At 39.4% G+C, this 18,270-nt stretch overlaps 1 protein-coding gene across 4 annotated transcripts in view; it reads right to left on the bottom strand.

Annotated features, from left to right (window-relative positions):
* The window catches only part of LOC106599432 (uncharacterized), a 38,975-nt gene that overhangs the window by 19,175 nt on the left and 1,530 nt on the right, over positions 1 to 18,270 (bottom strand). The window contains exons 3-40 of one of the 4 annotated variants that reach the window (XM_082961825.1): positions 17,230 to 17,333; positions 16,826 to 16,880; positions 16,528 to 16,680; positions 16,244 to 16,408; positions 15,951 to 16,103; positions 15,698 to 15,868; positions 15,556 to 15,597; positions 15,255 to 15,416; positions 14,993 to 15,163; positions 14,862 to 14,903; positions 14,560 to 14,721; positions 14,298 to 14,468; positions 14,167 to 14,208; positions 13,865 to 14,026; positions 13,603 to 13,773; positions 13,472 to 13,513; positions 13,181 to 13,342; positions 12,919 to 13,089; positions 12,788 to 12,829; positions 12,497 to 12,658; positions 12,235 to 12,405; positions 12,083 to 12,145; positions 11,792 to 11,953; positions 11,530 to 11,700; positions 11,399 to 11,440; positions 11,097 to 11,258; positions 10,835 to 11,005; positions 9,988 to 10,050; positions 9,696 to 9,857; positions 9,434 to 9,604; positions 9,282 to 9,344; positions 8,990 to 9,151; positions 8,728 to 8,898; positions 8,597 to 8,638; positions 8,295 to 8,456; positions 8,033 to 8,203; positions 7,902 to 7,943; positions 7,476 to 7,553 (exon numbers count right to left, since the gene is read on the bottom strand). In XM_082961825.1, the coding sequence (XP_082817951.1) occupies positions 7,476 to 7,553; positions 7,902 to 7,943; positions 8,033 to 8,203; positions 8,295 to 8,456; positions 8,597 to 8,638; positions 8,728 to 8,898; positions 8,990 to 9,151; positions 9,282 to 9,344; positions 9,434 to 9,604; positions 9,696 to 9,857; positions 9,988 to 10,050; positions 10,835 to 11,005; positions 11,097 to 11,258; positions 11,399 to 11,440; positions 11,530 to 11,700; positions 11,792 to 11,953; positions 12,083 to 12,145; positions 12,235 to 12,405; positions 12,497 to 12,658; positions 12,788 to 12,829; positions 12,919 to 13,089; positions 13,181 to 13,342; positions 13,472 to 13,513; positions 13,603 to 13,773; positions 13,865 to 14,026; positions 14,167 to 14,208; positions 14,298 to 14,468; positions 14,560 to 14,721; positions 14,862 to 14,903; positions 14,993 to 15,163; positions 15,255 to 15,416; positions 15,556 to 15,597; positions 15,698 to 15,868; positions 15,951 to 16,103; positions 16,244 to 16,408; positions 16,528 to 16,680; positions 16,826 to 16,880; positions 17,230 to 17,331 (4,732 nt within the window). In that variant the 5' untranslated portion in view covers positions 17,332 to 17,333. The remainder of the gene's footprint in view (positions 1 to 7,475; positions 7,554 to 7,901; positions 7,944 to 8,032; positions 8,204 to 8,294; positions 8,457 to 8,596; positions 8,639 to 8,727; positions 8,899 to 8,989; positions 9,152 to 9,281; positions 9,345 to 9,433; positions 9,605 to 9,695; positions 9,858 to 9,987; positions 10,051 to 10,834; positions 11,006 to 11,096; positions 11,259 to 11,398; positions 11,441 to 11,529; positions 11,701 to 11,791; positions 11,954 to 12,082; positions 12,146 to 12,234; positions 12,406 to 12,496; positions 12,659 to 12,787; positions 12,830 to 12,918; positions 13,090 to 13,180; positions 13,343 to 13,471; positions 13,514 to 13,602; positions 13,774 to 13,864; positions 14,027 to 14,166; positions 14,209 to 14,297; positions 14,469 to 14,559; positions 14,722 to 14,861; positions 14,904 to 14,992; positions 15,164 to 15,254; positions 15,417 to 15,555; positions 15,598 to 15,697; positions 15,869 to 15,950; positions 16,104 to 16,243; positions 16,409 to 16,527; positions 16,681 to 16,825; positions 16,881 to 17,229; positions 17,334 to 18,270) is intronic. The other 3 variants (XM_082961826.1, XM_082961827.1, XM_082961828.1) reach the window with 3 other exon arrangements.

The following is an 18,270-nucleotide window of genomic DNA, read 5'->3' as shown; positions in this document are numbered from 1 at the left end:
TACAAACGACAGGATTTGGCACGACCTTCCCTCCAGCCAAATCATTTCCCAAAATTAATGACATCCCCATCACCGGTAGGCTAGGCCTCACTCCAATGACAACAGAACCAGAAATAAGATCAGACTTCAGTTCCACATTATACAAAGGAACATTCATGCAACCCATCTCCACACCTTGTACTAACACACTGTAACCACACTGTAACTGTTCTGCTACAAGACCATGGTGCTTGCCTATGGAGCTGTGAGGGGAACGGCACCTCCGTACCTTCAGGCTCTGATCAGTCCCTACACCCAAAGAAGGGCACTGCGTTCATCCACCTCTGGCCTGCTCGCCTCCCTACCTCTGCGGAAACACAGTTCTCGCTCAGCCCGGTCAAAACTGTTCGCTGCTCTGGCACCCCAATGGTGGAACAAGCTCCCTCGCGACTCCAGGACAGCGGAGTCAATCACCACCTTCTGGAGACACCTGAAACCCCACCTCTTTAAGGAATACCTGGGATAGGATAAAGTAATCCTTCTAACCCCCCCCCCCCCCCCCCCAAAAAAAAAGATATAGATGTACTATTGTAAAGTGGTTGTTCCACTGGATATCATAAGGTGAATGCACCAATTTGTCGCCAGGCTCCCACGCTTCAGCCGGTTCGCCAGGCTCCCACGCCCCTGCCGGTGCGTCTGGATTTTACGCCCACCCGGTTCGTCCAGCGCCCGTGCCTCGCCCGGCCCGCCAGGCTTGCCCAGGTGGGACGCCGGGGGCGCCCCTAGGGAGGGGGGGGGGGACTGTCACGTCTGCTCCCGCTCCCCCTCCCTGGTGCTCGAAGGCGCCAGGCTCCCCAGCATTACGCACTCCTGCCACCATCAGTATGCACACTTGCCTTTCCCCGTCACGCACATCAGCGTATTATTGTACTCACCTGGACTCAATCACCTGTTTATTACCTGCCCTATATTTGTCAGTTCCCCATCTCTGTTCCCCGCTGCTGCATTGTTTGTCATTGTGTATCTGTGTGCTGACGCTGTTTCTGTCTTGCTCTTGTCTGTTCATAATTAAATGTCAACTCCCCGTACCTGCTTCTCATCTCCGGAGTCGGTCCTTACACTAATATCTGTTGTTCAAGCTAAACAATTTGTTGCTCCAACTTTGCCTTTAGTTCTAACATCCTTAGTTGCACGTCTACAGGTCGTACTCTACTACACGTAGCACCCTTTTCATCAGCACCTCTCTCCGAGAGGATTTCCTCCTCCACCAAAACAGCAACGATCAAATCTTTGACTAATGCTTTTGAATCGCCAAATACCACTTTTGATGTCATAACGCTTTACAATGACGACCAGATTCACCTTTGTACATTTATCTAGCATCTCCCATGTAGGGTTTTTCACAAATGTGCTTAAAGTCCAGACATTTTTTATAAGTCTGTGTGTTTATGCAACTTTCAAAATGATTCCACCAACCCTTATAACCCCTCAAGGTGGATGTCAGGTACGGAAACTCTACCACAAAAGGTACGGAAACTCTACCACAAAAGTGTATTTTGAACACTCAAATATCTGGGCACATTAGAGCTTCAGAGTAGGTGACTAGAATGACTACCATACTCATGGGAAACAAAATCCCGGAAGAGCTCCCCATGTTGTTACGTTCCCCCGACAAGAAAAACAAATAATGTTGCTCAAACAGAAGGGGGAACTAACAAAGAGTCACTAACAACAACCAAAAATAATATGATGGGGTTTTAAGAGGGGTTCTGAAAGACACTCATGGCGGTGTCCACTGAAAGTTGACTAGCAACATCAACTGAAACATAAAAGGCACCGACCATAAGCGCTCACTAAATTTGCTCAAGAAGAGGCAAACAAAAGAAACACCCACACCAAACTTTAAGACAGTAAGCAAACCAAAAAGTGGAGCAAAACAAAAACAGGGAAGATCAGACAAATTATTGTATGTCTAGAAATCAAAATAGGAAGAGTCAACTAAAGGTCTTACGACTGCACAACTGGAGCAGTAAGCCAGACACTCTTAAATATCACCTGTGCCAACACAGGTTAAACATCCTTCCGACTAACGAGATGGACAACCCAGCAGAGATGGAACACATACTGACTAATGAGGTGACACCAACTGGTGCGCCCTAAGTGCTAACGTGCTATAAGTGCTAAAGTCCAACCTCAAAACATATACTGAACAAAAATATGAACGCAACATGCAACAATTTCAAACATTTTACTGAGTCACAGTTCATATTATCGGTCAATTGAAATAAATTAATTGTGCCCTAATCTATGGATTTCACATGACTGGGCAGGACCGCAGCCTTGGGTGGGCCTGAGAGGGCATTCCAAAAAAAACAATTGCCACAAAAGGGATTTATTACAGACAGAAATTTCTCAGTTTCATCAGCTGTCCAGGTGGCTGGTCTCAGATGATCCCGCAGATGAAGAAGCCGGATGTGGAGGTCCTAGGCTGGCGAGGTTACACGTGGTCTGCGGTTGTGAGACTGATTGGATATACTGCCAAATTCTCTAAAACAACGTTGGAGGCGGCTTATGGTAGAGAAATGAACATTCAATTCTCTGGCAACAGCTCTGGTGGACTTCCCTGCAGTCAGCATGCCAATTGCAAACTCCCTCAAAACTTGACACATCTGTGGCATTGTGTTGTGTGACAAAACTGCACATTTTAGAGTGGTCTTTTATTGTCCCCAGCACAAGGTGCTTCTGTGTAATGATCATGCTGTTTAATCAGCTTCTTTAAATGCCACACCTGTCAGGTGGAGGGATTATCTAGCCTTTAGAAGCACAACCAATAAGGCCCGAGGGGGGTGTCGTTTTTGGCCCCACCCCCTTATAAACGGTGTGGTTCGAGCCTTGAATGCTAACTGGCTGAAAGCCGTGGAATATCAGACCGTATAACACGGGTATGACAAAATATTTATTTTTACTGCTCTAATTACGTTGGTAACCAGTTTATAATAGAACTAAGGCACCTCTGGTGGTTGTGGTATATTGCCAATATACCATGGCTAAGGGCTGTATACAGGCACTCACGTCGCGTCGTTCTAAGAACAGCCCTTAGCTGTGGTATATTGACCATATACCACACCTCCTCGGACCTTATTGCTTAATTAGAATACTGTTCACTGCTGTCAGCTCTGTTGTGGCAGATAGTGACACGTTATCGCAACATCGGTCTGAACTAAAAAATATTAGCATACACACGCTGGTAACTGTGGTCAGTTGTGTTGTGAGGTCAACTGTAGTACTTTGTTCTGTTTTGGGTGCAGTTGTTGTAGAGTGAATAGCATGGAAGTAACAACCCACTGGGCACACCACGTCATTTCAACGTGGATAATTGGGACATTTTTGGTTGAGAAGTTGATCAAGCTCTGGAAGTTAAAGAGTAGGACTAAATCAAATCAAAAGTTAAATGCACTTTGCATACATTTTGATTTGATGTAGTACTATTCTTTAACTTCAATTTTTTGTTGAGATGGAGACGTGAATACAACAAATCAATTATTAATTTGTAAACAAACTGGAATTCAAGCCAGACTAAGTCAGTGGCATAAATAGAACTATCCAAGAAGAAGACAAATCTCCTTCAAATGTTGATATTTGGTTGCATCAACAACCAAACACAATTCAATATCACTTTTGAAATACAATAAGTATCGTATTAACTTGTTGACAAGTTAACAAATTATATGTTGGATTCACATCTCCAACTCAACCAAAATAAAAGTAAAAGAATGGAAAAGTCAACCTTAAAATTAGTAACATATCCGTGGCCACATTTTGAGGTTACTGTAACTATACATTTCTTCTTATGTAATTATATAAATCATGTATGTTCAAGATAGCAGGCTTAAGTAGCCACAGGTCTGTGGAGATCTTCACAATTGTTGTAATAATCTGTGCAGGATCTCGAACATCATTGATCTCTTGCACCATGTAGGCCAATTTTAATGTAATCTCATACGCAACCCAGGTCATTTGGTTCTGCTTTTGGATTAAGCACTGTGATACCCCACTGGTCACCAAAGGGTAATTGAAGATAGATCAATACTCCAGTAGGAGGTACTGTCCACCGTATTGTTATTTTTTTCTGATAATGGATAGAACCTTGAAGATCTGACATTGTTTGAAAGGTACAAATTCAACATATTTTAGACAAGGTTTGACTATGTTGAAATTTGGTTACCATGATGACATAAGCCTGTGGTTGAAATTTCTCCCTCAAAACAAAATTTTACGTTGATGACTTTTTCAAATCCAATGTACAGTGAGGGAAAAAAGTATTTGATCCCCTGCTGATTTTGTACGTTTGCCCACTGACAAAGAAGTGATCAGTCTATAATTTTAATGGTAGGTTTATTTAAACAGTGAGAGACAGAATAACAAAATGTTATAAATTGATTTGCATTTTAATAAGGAAAATAAGTATTTGCCCCCTCTCAATCAGAAAGATTTCTGGCTCCCAGGTGTCTTTTATACAGGTAACGAGATGAGATTAGGAGCACACTCATTAAAGGGAGTGCTCCTAATCTGTGATTGTTACCTGTATAAAAGACACCTGTCCACAGAAGTAATCAATCAATCAGATTCCAAACTCTCCACCATGGCCAAGACCAAGGAGCTCTCCAAGGATGTCAGGGACAGGATTGTAGACCTACACAAGGCTGGAATGGGCTGCAAGACCATCTCCAAGCAGCTTGGTGAGAAGGTGACAACAGTTGGTGTGATTATTTGCAAATGGAAGAAACACAAAAGAACTGTCAATCTCCCTCGGCCTGGGGCTCCATGCAAGATCTCACCTCGTGGAGTTGCAATGATCATGAGAACGGTGAGGAATCACCCCAGAACTACACGGGAGGATCTTGTCAATGATCTCAAGGCAGCTGGGACCATAGTCACCAAGAAAACAATTGGTAACACTCTACGCTGCGAAGGACTGAAATCCTGCAGCGCCCGCAAGGTCCCCCTGCTCAAGAAAGCACATATTCATGCCCGTCTGAAGTTTGCCAATGAACATCTGAATGATTCAGAGGACAACTGGGTGAAAGTGTTGAGGTCAGATGAGACCAAAATGGAGCTCTTTGGCATCAACTCAACTCGCCGTGTTTGAAGGAGGAGGAATGCTGCCTATGACCCCAAGAACACCATCCCCACCGTCAAACATGGAGGTGGAAACATTATGCTTTGGGGGTGTTTTTCTGCTAAGGGGACAGGACAACTTCACCGCATCAAAGGGACGATGGACGGGGCCATGTACCGTCAAATCTTGGGTGAGAACCTCCTTCCCTCAGCCAGGGCATTGAAAATGGGTCGTGGATTGGAATTCCAGCATGACAATGACCCAAAACACACGGCCAAGACAACAAAGGAGTGGCTCAAGAAGAAGCACATTAACCTGATATGGATAGGGGGCAGTATTTTCACAGCCGGATGAAAAAATGTACCCGATTTAAACTGGTTACTACTCTTGCCCAGAAACGAGAATATGCATATTATTAGTCGATTTTGATAGCAAACACTCTGAAGTTTCTAAAACTGTTTGAATGGTGTCTGTGAGTATAACAGAACTCATATGGCAGGCAAAAACCTGAGAAAAATTCAACCAGGAAGTGTAGGATCTGAGAAATGTAGTTCTTCTTTCTAGTCCCTTTCGAAACTACAGTATCTGTGCTGTTACGTTGCACTTTCTAAGGCTTCCATTGGCTGTCTAAAGCCTTCAGAAAGTGGATTGAGCCTTCTCCTGTCTTTGGGCAGAGTATAGGAGCTCAGTTACTGAGTGGTCTAACCTGAGGACAAAGAGATTGGATATGCGCGTTCCCTCGAGCATGCTGTTTTTTCTTTTCCTCCTTGAATGAATACACTGCTGTCCGGTTGGAATATTATCGCAATTTTACGTAAAAAATACCATAAAAATTGATTTTAAACAGCGTTTGACATGCTTCTAAGTACGGTAATGGAACATTTTGACTTTTTTTGTCTCGAATTGCGCTCGCGCGTTACCCTTTGGATAGTGACTTGAACGCATGAACAAAACTGAGGTATTTGGACATAACTATGGATTATTTCGAACAAAAACAACTTTTCTTGTGGAAGTAGCAGTCCTGGGAGTGCATTCTGACGAAGATCAGCAAAGGTAATACAATATTTCTAATACTAATTCTGAGTTTAGGTTGCCCCGTACTTGGCGGGTGTCTGAATAGCTCGCTGTGATGGCGAGCTATGTACTCAGAATATTGAAAATGTGCTTTCTCCATAAAGCTATTTTAAAATCTGACACAGCGGTTGGTTGCATAAAGGAGTTCTGTATCTATAATTCTTAAAATAATTGTTTTGTATTTTGTCAATGTTTATGATGAGTATTTTTGTAAATTCACAGGAAGTTTTTGGTGGGAATACATTTTCTGAACATCACGTGCCAATGTAAAAAGCTGTTTTTGGATATAAATATGAACTTGATTGAACAAAACATACATGTATTGTATAACATAATGTCCTAGGAGTGTCATCTGATGAAGATCATCAAAGGTTAATGCTTCATTTAGCTGTGTTTTGGGTTTTATTGACATATATGCTTGCTTGGAAAATGGCTGTGTGGTTATTTTGGTCTATGTACTCTCCTAACGTAATCTAATGTTTTGATTTCACTGTAAAGCCTTTTTGAAATCGGACAACGTGGTTGGATTCAGGAGAGGTTTATCTTTCAAATGGTGTAAAATATTCACATGTTTGAAAAATTGAAATTATTGGATTTTTGAGGTATTTGTTTTTCGCTCCATGCGATCCCATTGGCTGTTGGCTAGGGGTTCCGCTGGCGGAACGGGGTTCCGCTGGTGGAACGCCTAGATGTAAGAGGTTTTAATGTCCTGGAGTGGCCTAGCCAGTCTCCAAACCATAATCCCATAGAAAATCTGTGTAGGGAGCTGAAGGTTCGATTTACCAAACGTCAGCCTCGAAACCTTAATGACTTGGAGAAGATCTGCAAAGAGGAGTGGGACAAAATCCCTCCTGAGATGTGTGCAAACCTGGTGGCCAACTACAAGAAACGTCTGACCTCTGTGATTGCCAACAAGGGTTTTGCCACCAAGTACTAAGTCATGTTTTGCAGAGGGGTCAAATACTTATTTCCCTCATTAAAATGCAAGTCAATTTGTAACATTTTTGACATGCGTTTTTATGGATTTTTTTTGTTATTCTGTCTCTCACTGTTCAAATAAACCTACCATTAAAATTATAGACTGATCATTTCTTTGTCAGTGGGCAAACGTACAAAATCAGCAGGGGATCAAATACTTTTTTCCCTCACTGTATTTTCCACGTAGATTCCACATCACAATACGTTGACATAATGTTTTTTTCAACCAGTTTGTGCCCAGTGGGATAGTGATTGAGTGTTACATGTTTTGGTGGTAAACTCTGTTTCAGACAAGCTTTGTTCTCCACAACTTGATGATACTTACTAGTAACTGTGGTCCGTTGTGTTGTGGCATCAACTGTAGTTATTTGATCTGTAGTGCTGGGCTCACGTGTTGATGAGTCTAAAGCAGAGTGAGAGAGTGAAAGAGACACAGAGAGATTGTGACAAATGTGTGATGAACTGAAGATCAGAACAAACTCTATTAACAGGTACTTGATAGTATTTGCTGGTAATTGTGATCAGCTGTGTTGTGGGATGAACTGCTTTATCTCATTGGACAGCCCTCACTGGTTACTGTGATTAGTGCTGTTGTGGGATCAGCTATAGTAGGGACTGTAAATAATAAAAATATGACTTGAATAGCATGAAATGTAGCCTAATGGATGTTATCGATAGACATGACAACATTACAATTCTATGGATTGCAAAAACTATGTCATGTTTTTCAGTAGGTATTTCAAAAAAGTACCTGTTGTTGGAGAGGCTGTTGTTGTTGGACATGCTGTGAAGTCTTTGAGGTGAAGAAAATAGAATATTGGTTAGTTACACATATTAGAAAATGTTAACAAAAGTCAAATGTGTGAGGATGTTGGTTCTTACTTTGGTAGTGAACCGACTGACAGTACTGTCCATCTGGAGGAATGGCATTGATACATCCACACGTGTCAGATGTGATGTCATCACAATTCCCATAAGAGACACACTGGTCACATGACCAACGATACTGGTCCTCACATCTGCACTGGAATCCAGTACCATTTGGGTAGCAAACTGAGGACAAGAGAGTAGATTAAGAAATCAAAATGACACTTAATTGGTGTGTAAGCAGTTAAAAATAATAATTTACACATTGAAGCCTTACCTGTAGACATGTTAACACCAGTGATTTGTATCAGATTATTGATTCTGACAGGGTAAATAGCATTTCTCAGAATGGCTCTCAGTTGATCTATCACTGTAACGTCTGTGGTGTTCAGTTCAATTTCAATCATGTACTCATAGAGAGTTTGCGGTACTGTTGGAACTGAAAATGAACAATGTCAGTCATTCATTTGCTAATATTAAATATATTTAGATCCATCAAGATGACAAAAACATGACAAGACAACAGTAATGCTATGGCTCTTAATACAATTCCTCAGATATATGTTGGTCCTACATTACCTGTTGTAGGAGAGGCTGTTGTTGTTGGACATGCTGTGAAGTCTTTGAGGTGAAGAAAACAGGATATTGGTTAGTTTAAAATGTTAGAAAATGTTTACAAAAGTCAAATGTGTGAGGATGTTGTTTCTTACTTTGGTAGTGAACCGACTGACAGTACTGTCCATCTGGAGGAATGGCATTGATACATCCACACGTGTCAGATGTGATGTCATCACAATTCCCATAAGAGACACACTGGTCACATGACCAACGATACTGGTCCTCACATCTGCACTGGAATCCAGTACCATTTGGGTAGCAAACTGAGGACAAGAGAGTAGAATAAGAAATCAAAAATACACTTAATTGGTGTGTAAGCAGTTCAAAATAATAATTTACACATTGAAGTCTTACCTGTAGACATGTTAACACCAGTGATTTGTATCAGATTATTGATTCTGACAGGGTAAATAGCATTTCTCAGAATGGCTCTCAGTTGATCTATCACTGTAACGTCTGTGGTGTTCAGTTCAATTTCAATCATGTACTCATAGAGAGTTGGCGGTACTGTTGGAACTGAAAATGAACAATGTCAACTCATTAATTTGCTAAAATTAAGTAGATTTAAATCCATCAATATCCCAAGACAATTGTCATGCTATTGTTTTTCAGGCAATTCAGCAGATATATGTTGGTCCTACATTACCTGTTGTAGGAGAGGTTGTTGTTGTTGTAGGAGAGGCTGTTGTTGTTGGACATGCTGTAAAATCTTCGAGGTGAAGAAAATAGGATATTGGTTAGTTAAACATATTAGAAAATGTTTACAAAAGTCAAATGTGTGAGGATGTTGGTTCTTACTTTGGTAGTGAACCGACTGGCAGTACTGTCCATCTGGAGGAATGGCATTGATACATCCACACGTGTCAGATGTGATGTCATCACAATTCCCATAAGAGACACACTGGTCACATGACCAACGATACTGGTCCTCACATCTGCACTGGAATCCAGTACCATTTGGGTAGCAAACTGAGGACAAGAGAGTAGAATAAGAAATCAAAAATACACTTAATTGGTGTGTAAGCAGTTCAAAATAATAATTTACACATTGAAGCCTTACCTGTAGACATGTTAACACCAGTGATTTGTATCAGATTATTGATTCTGACAGGGTAAATAGCATTTCTCAGAATGGCTCTCAGTTGATCTATCACTGTAACGTCTGTGGTGTTCAGTTCAATTTCAATCATGTACTCATAGAGAGTTTGTGGTACTGTTGGAACTGAAGAAGAACAATGTCAACTCATTCATTTGCTAAAATTAAGTAGATTTAAATCCATCAATATCCCAAGACAATTGTCATGCTATTGTTTTTCAGGCAATTCAGCAGATATATGTTGGTCCTACATTACCTGTTGTAGGAGAGGCTGTTGTTGTTGTAGGAGAGGCTGTTGTTGTTGGACATGCTGTAAAATCTTTGAGGTGAAGAAAATAGGATATTGGTTAGTTAAACATATTAGAAAATGTTAACAAAAGTCAAATGTGTGAGGATGTTGTTTCTTACTTTGGTAGTGAACCGACTGACAGTACTGTCCATCTGGAGGAATGGCATTGATACATCCACACGTGTCAGATGTGATGTCATCACAATTCCCATAAGAGACACACTGGTCACATGACCAACGATACTGGTCCTCACATCTGCACTGGAATCCAGTACCATTTGGGTAGCAAACTGAGGACAAGAGAGTAGAATAAGAAATCAAAAATACACTTAATTGGTGTGTAAGCAGTTCAAAATAATAATTTACACATTGAAGTCTTACCTGTAGACATGTTAACACCAGTGATTTGTATCAGATTATTGATTCTGACAGGGTAAATAGCATTTCTCAGAATGGCTCTCAGTTGATCTATCACTGTAACGTCTGTGGTGTTCAGTTCAATTTCAATCATGTACTCATAGAGAGTTTGCGGTACTGTTGGAACTGAAAATGAACAATGTCAGTCATTCATTTGCTAATATTAAATAGATTTAGATCCATCAAGATGACAAAAACATGACAAGACAACAGTAATGCTATGGCTCTTAATACAATTCCTCAGATATATGTTGGTCCTACATTACCTGTTGTAGGAGAGGCTGTTGTTATTGGACATGCTGTGAAGTCTTTGAGGTGAAGGAAAGAGGATATTGGTTAGTTTAAAATATTAGAAAATGTTAACAAAAGTCATATGTGTGAGGATGTTGGTTATTACTTTGGTAGTGAACCGACTGGCAGTACTGTCCATCTGGAGGAATGGCATTGATACATCCACACGTGTCAGATGTGATGTCATCACAATTCCCATAAGAGACACACTGGTCACATGACCAACGATACTGGTCCTCACATCTGCACTGGAATCCAGTACCATTTGGGTAGCAAACTGAGGACAAGAGAGTAGAATAAGAAATCAAAAATACACTTCATCGGTGTGTAAGCAGTTCAAAATAATAATTTACACATTGAAGTCTTACCTGTAGACATGTTAACACCAGTGATTTGTATCAGATTATTGATTCTGACAGGGTAAATAGCATTTCTCAGAATGGCTCTCAGTTGATCTATCACTGTAACGTCTGTGGTGTTCAGTTCAATTTCAATCATGTACTCATAGAGAGTTTGCGGTACTGTTGGAACTGAAAATGAACAATGTCAGTCATTCATTTGCTAATATTAAATAGATTTAGATCCATCAAGATGACAAAAACATGACAAGACAACAGTAATGCTATGGCTCTTAATACAATTCCTCAGATATATGTTGGTCCTACATTACCTGTTGTAGGAGAGGCTGTTGTTATTGGACATGCTGTGAAGTCTTTGAGGTGAAGAAAACAGGATATTGGTTAGTTACACATGTTAGAAAATGTTTACAAAAGTCAAATGTGTGAGGATGTTGGTTCTTACTTTGGTAGTGAACCGACTGACAGTACTGTCCATCTGGAGGAATGGCATTGATACATCCACACGTGTCAGATGTGATGTCATCACAATTCCCATAAGAGACACACTGGTCACATGACCAACGATACTGGTCCTCACATCTGCACTGGAATCCAGTACCATTTGGGTAGCAAACTGAGGACAAGAGAGTAGAATAAGAAATCAAAAATACACTTCATCGGTGTGTAAGCAGTTAAAAATAATAATTTACACATTGAAGCCTTACCTGTAGACATGTTAACACCAGTGATTTGTATCAGATTATTGATTCTGACAGGGTAAATAGCATTTCTCAGAATGGCTCTCAGTTGATCTATCACTGTAACGTCTGTGGTGTTCAGTTCAATTTCAATCATGTACTCATAGAGAGTTTGCGGTACTGTTGGAACTGAAGAAGAGCAATGTCAGTCATTCATTTGCTAAAATTAAGTAGATTTAAATCCATCAATATCCCAAGACAATTGTCATGCTATTGTTTTTCAGGCAATTCAGCAGATATATGTTGGTCCTACATTACCTGTTGTAGGAGAGGCTGTTGTTGTTGTAGGAGAGGCTGTTGTTGTTGGACATGCTGTAAAATCTTTGAGGTGAAGAAAATAGGATATTGGTTAGTTAAACATATTAGAAAATGTTTACAAAAGTCAAATGTGTGAGGATGTTGGTTCTTACTTTGGTAGTGAACCGACTGGCAGTACTGTCCATCTGGAGGAATGGCATTGATACATCCACACGTGTCAGATGTGATGTCATCACAATTCCCATAAGAGACACACTGGTCACATGACCAACGATACTGGTCCTCACATCTGCACTGGAATCCAGTACCATTTGGGTAGCAAACTGAGGACAAGAGAGTAGAATAAGAAATCAAAAATACACTTCATCGGTGTGTAAGCAGTTAAAAATAATAATTTACACATTGAAGTCTTACCTGTAGACATGTTAACACCAGTGATTTGTATCAGATTATTGATTCTGACAGGGTAAATAGCATTTCTCAGAATGGCTCTCAGTTGATCTATCACTGTAACGTCTGTGGTGTTCAGTTCAATTTCAATCATGTACTCATAGAGAGTTTGCGGTACTGTTGGAACTGAAGAAGAGCAATGTCAGTCATTCATTTGCTAAAATTAAGTAGATTTAAATCCATCAATATCCCAAGACAATTGTCATGCTATTGTTTTTCAGGCAATTCAGCAGATATATGTTGGTCCTACATTACCTGTTGTAGGAGAGGCTGTTGTTGTTGGACATGCTGTGAAGTCTTTGAGGTGAAGAAAACAGGATATTGGTTAGTTTAAAATATTAGAAAATGTTTACAAAAGTCAAATGTGTGAGGATGTTGTTTCTTACTTTGGTAGTGAACCGACTGGCAGTACTGTCCATCTGGAGGAATGGCATTGATACATCCACACGTGTCAGATGTGATGTCATCACAATTCCCAGAAGAGACACACTGGTCACATGACCAACGATACTGGTCCTCACATCTGCACTGGAATCCAGTACCATTTGGGTAGCAAACTGAGGACAAGAGAGTAGATTAAGAAATCAAAATGACACTTAATTGGTGTGTAAGCAGTTAAAAATAATAATTTACACATTGAAGTCTTACCTGTAGACATGTTAACACCAGTGATTTGTATCAGATTATTGATTCTGACAGGGTAAATAGCATTTCTCAGAATGGCTCTCAGTTGATCTATCACTGTAACGTCTGTGGTGTTCAGTTCAATTTCAATCATGTACTCATAGAGAGTTTGCGGTACTGTTGGAACTGAAGAAGAGCAATGTCAGTCATTCATTTGCTAAAATTAAGTAGATTTAAATCCATCAATATCCCAAGACAATTGTCATGCTATTGTTTTTCAGGCAATTCAGCAGATATATGTTGGTCCTACATTACCTGTTGTAGGAGAGGCTGTTGTTGTTGGACATGCTGTGAAGTCTTTGAGGTGAAGAAAACAGGATATTGGTTAGTTTAAAATATTAGAAAATGTTTACAAAAGTCAAATGTGTGAGGATGTTGTTTCTTACTTTGGTAGTGAACCGACTGACAGTACTGTCCATCTGGAGGAATGGCATTGATACATCCACACGTGTCAGATGTGATGTCATCACAATTCCCATAAGAGACACACTGGTCACATGACCAACGATACTGGTCCTCACATCTGCACTGGAATCCAGTACCATTTGGGTAGCAAACTGAGGACAAGAGAGTAGAATAAGAAATCAAAAATACACTTAATTGGTGTGTAAGCAGTTCAAAATAATAATTTACACATTGAAGTCTTACCTGTAGACATGTTAACACCAGTGATTTGTATCAGATTATTGATTCTGACAGGGTAAATAGCATTTCTCAGAATGGCTCTCAGTTGATCTATCACTGTAACGTCTGTGGTGTTCAGTTCAATTTCAATCATGTACTCATAGAGAGTTTGCGGTACTGTTGGAACTGAAAATGAACAATGTCAGTCATTCATTTGCTAATATTAAATAGATTTAGATCCATCAAGATGACAAAAACATGACAAGACAACAGTAATGCTATGGCTCTTAATACAATTCCTCAGATATATGTTGGTCCTACATTACCTGTTGTAGGAGAGGCTGTTGTTATTGGACATGCTGTGAAGTCTTTGAGGTGAAGGAAAGAGGATATTGGTTAGTTTAAAATATTAGAAAATGTTAACAAAAGTCATATGTGTGAGGATGTTGGTTATTACTTTGGTAGTGAACCGACTGGCAGTACTGTCCATCTGGAGGAATGGCATTGATACATCCACACGTGTCAGATGTGATGTCATCACAATTCCCATAAGAGACACACTGGTCACATGACCAACGATACTGGTCCTCACATCTGCACTGGAATCCAGTACCATTTGGGTAGCAAACTGAGGACAAGAGAGTAGAATAAGAAATCAAAAATACACTTCATCGGTGTGTAAGCAGTTAAAAATAATAATTTACACATTGAAGTCTTACCTGTAGACATGTTAACACCAGTGATTTGTATCAGATTATTGATTCTGACAGGGTAAATAGCATTTCTCAGAATGGCTCTCAGTTGATCTATCACTGTAACGTCTGTGGTGTTCAGTTCAATTTCAATCATGTACTCATAGAGAGTTTGCGGTACTGTTGGAACTGAAAATGAACAATGTCAGTCATTCATTTGCTAATATTAAATAGATTTAGATCCATCAAGATGACAAAAACATGACAAGACAACAGTAATGCTATGGCTCTTAATACAATTCCTCAGATATATGTTGGTCCTACATTACCTGTTGTAGGAGAGGCTGTTGTTATTGGACATGCTGTGAAGTCTTTGAGGTGAAGAAAACAGGATATTGGTTAGTTACACATGTTAGAAAATGTTTACAAAAGTCAAATGTGTGAGGATGTTGGTTCTTACTTTGGTAGTGAACCGACTGACAGTACTGTCCATCTGGAGGAATGGCATTGATACATCCACACGTGTCAGATGTGATGTCATCACAATTCCCATAAGAGACACACTGGTCACATGACCAACGATACTGGTCCTCACATCTGCACTGGAATCCAGTACCATTTGGGTAGCAAACTGAGGACAAGAGAGTAGAATAAGAAATCAAAAATACACTTCATCGGTGTGTAAGCAGTTAAAAATAATAATTTACACATTGAAGCCTTACCTGTAGACATGTTAACACCAGTGATTTGTATCAGATTATTGATTCTGACAGGGTAAATAGCATTTCTCAGAATGGCTCTCAGTTGATCTATCACTGTAACGTCTGTGGTGTTCAGTTCAATTTCAATCATGTACTCATAGAGAGTTTGCGGTACTGTTGGAACTGAAAATGAACAATGTCAGTCATTAATTTGCTAATATTGAGTAGATTTTGATCCATCAAGATGACAAAACATGACAAGACAATAGTAATGCTATTACTCCTAATACAATTCCTCAGATATATGTTGGTCCTACATTACCTGTTGTAGGAGAGGCTGTTGTTGTTGGACATGCTGGAAAATCTGTAAGGTAACGAAAATATAACATTGCTTAACTGGTTAACAGAAATAGGAAAAATATCATGACTATAAAATCTATAAAAAACAGGACTTTGGCGTTTACTTGGGTTTTGAACCGACTGGCAGTACTCTCCATCGGAAGGAATTGCATTAATACATCCACAGGGTTTGTCTGTATTTTCCTCACATGTCCCATAGATGGCGCAATTGTTACATGACCAACGGTACTTGTCCTCACATCTGCACTGGAATCCAGTACCATTTGGGTAGCACACTGAAAAACAATATATCAGTATAAATCATCATTTTCTATGATTTAAATTAAATAATTCAACAAGAACTTAAATATTTCTTACCTGTAGTTATGTTGAGATCAGTGATGTTGATCATGCTACTAAGTGCGAATGGTAAACTGAGGTTTTTCAGAAGGTTCTTCAGTTCGTCTATGGCTTTTAAGTCATTGACATTGACCTCAACATCCACAAAGTACTCAAAAAGAGTTACAGGTTCTGTTGAATCAAATATATGGAACATATATTTGCATTGTTATATCAAACCAGAGCAGTTATTTGTGTTAATAAATTCAAAAATCAGGTTTATTCATATGTTAATACAGATTCAAGTATTTTATAAACAAATAATAAGTTACTTGTGTATGGCTGGCAGTACTGTCCATCAGCTGGATTTGCATTGATACATCCACATGTGTCACCAGTGATGTCATCACAGGATCCATACGTGACACAGTTGTTATATGACCAACGATACTGGTCCTCACATATGCACTGGAATCCAGTACCATTTGGGTAGCAGACTGAAATGGAAATGAGTTTCAGGACATGTGCATGTAAAAAATGTATTCAATCAATTATTTTTCTCCTACATAATTAGAAAAGCAATGCCTAGCACTTGCAAGCCCAACAGTATAACTACCAGTAGTGATGTCAACATCAGAGATTTCAGTGGAGTTGTTGATAGTGAGGGGAAGACTTGTTGAATTCACAGCTGACTTAATTTGTTCTATTGTTTTGATGTCTGACACGTTCACTTCAACATCAATTATGTAGTTCCATCGATTGGATAATACTGTAAGGATTGAAATAGAGGAAAGGGTGACGTTCAGGAGAAGAGTCCCTATGCTCTTTTTAAATACATGGTTTGAATTGTCATTCAAGAGGATGATGTTTTGCTTTGCAAGATCATTTAAAGGTGATCCATTGACTAGACTCACTTGCTCTTTTTTCCCTAACATGTGACGGATGTGGGTCGTACTCTGTGTTGAATGCCTTTACCAAGAGAATGAAAGTCAGTATCCACATTAACATTTGCTTCATAGAGTTTATATCATCTTAGAATATTTTCCACATTTAGAATATCCTGTTTGATAGGTTTTGGGAGTTTCAAGGGGGTTTAAATACTGTATGATCATCTAATCACGAGACTCCACACTAACCAGTTAAACCATCAAGATGTCAAAAGAAACATGATAGTTATGGTGGAAGAACTAAACAGTAGACCGCCTAACTCTTACTAATATCATCAAGTTACTAAGTTTCTCATATTCTGTTTACATGTGTTCCTAAATAAAGTCTGAAGGTTTCTATTGGACAGCATGAGGTACTGTTAACATAATACCTGTGAAACAAGGCTTGAAATTTCAATGAATTCCCGTGTTTCCAAAATAGAGCATGTCACCAGGAGGACAAGGACTCTCAGCCCATTCTTTGTTATTGCCATTCCTGTTATGGGGAAACAAGGCAAAGGAGTTGAGAAAAAAACAGGAAGAACTGTAAAAACCTACATTCACTATAATGTTTAAAGTGCACAATAAAACCCCACAGGTAACTTTTCTGAAGCACTTATATCATGCACGCTTCATTTAAAAATGTCCATAGAAGTATCTATTGTTTCATTTCATGATTTGTAATTCTGAGATTTAAAAAATAATTAGATTAAGCTGAATCAAGGGATTTGTGATATCATCTTAATTATAACCTTATGTAATGTGCTAATTGATATAATTAATCTCATCTGGACTTATTGTACAAACACACTTAGTGTGCAGCCATTTGTTTGTAAGTAGGAAAGAGACTGTTTGAAATTTGATCTGTTATTGTTAGAAAACATTTATGTTATGTTATGTATAATAGCTGAAGTTCTTTCCTCATTCCTAGAATGCCATTGTCTTAAGCATGTCCCTGTCCCTGGTGAGTGGACAACTCCCCATATGTTCCAATGTCATGTCAAAATACATTATGTAAGACAATTAATTGTAAATAACATATAATAAAGGGAAAGGGGGATACCTAGTCAGTTGTACAACTGAATGCCTTCAACTGAAATGTGTCTTCCGCATTTAACCCAACCCCTCTAAATCAGAGAGCTGCGGGGGCTGCATTAATCAACATCCACGTCTTCGGCGCCCGGGGAACAGTGGGTTAACTGCCTTGCTCAGGGGCAGAACGACAGATTTTTACAGCTCAGGGATTTTTTTGCCAGCTCGGGGATTCGATCCAGCAACCTTTCGTTTACTGGCCCAACGCTCTAACCACTACAGAGTATTCCTCCAAAAAAGTGTCAAAATATATTTCTGAATGATGTGCGGACTTACTGTAGGAAATTAATATAACATAAATAATATTTCAAAGTGAAAATATGACTGGATTTCTGAAAAAT

Source organism: Salmo salar, chromosome 15, assembly GCF_965601325.2.
Source record: "Salmo salar chromosome 15, fSalSal1, whole genome shotgun sequence".
Classification (NCBI taxonomy): domain Eukaryota; kingdom Metazoa; phylum Chordata; class Actinopteri; order Salmoniformes; family Salmonidae; genus Salmo; species Salmo salar.
Note: the sequence above shows the minus strand (reverse complement) of the source record. Positions and strands in the feature narration are given on the sequence as shown.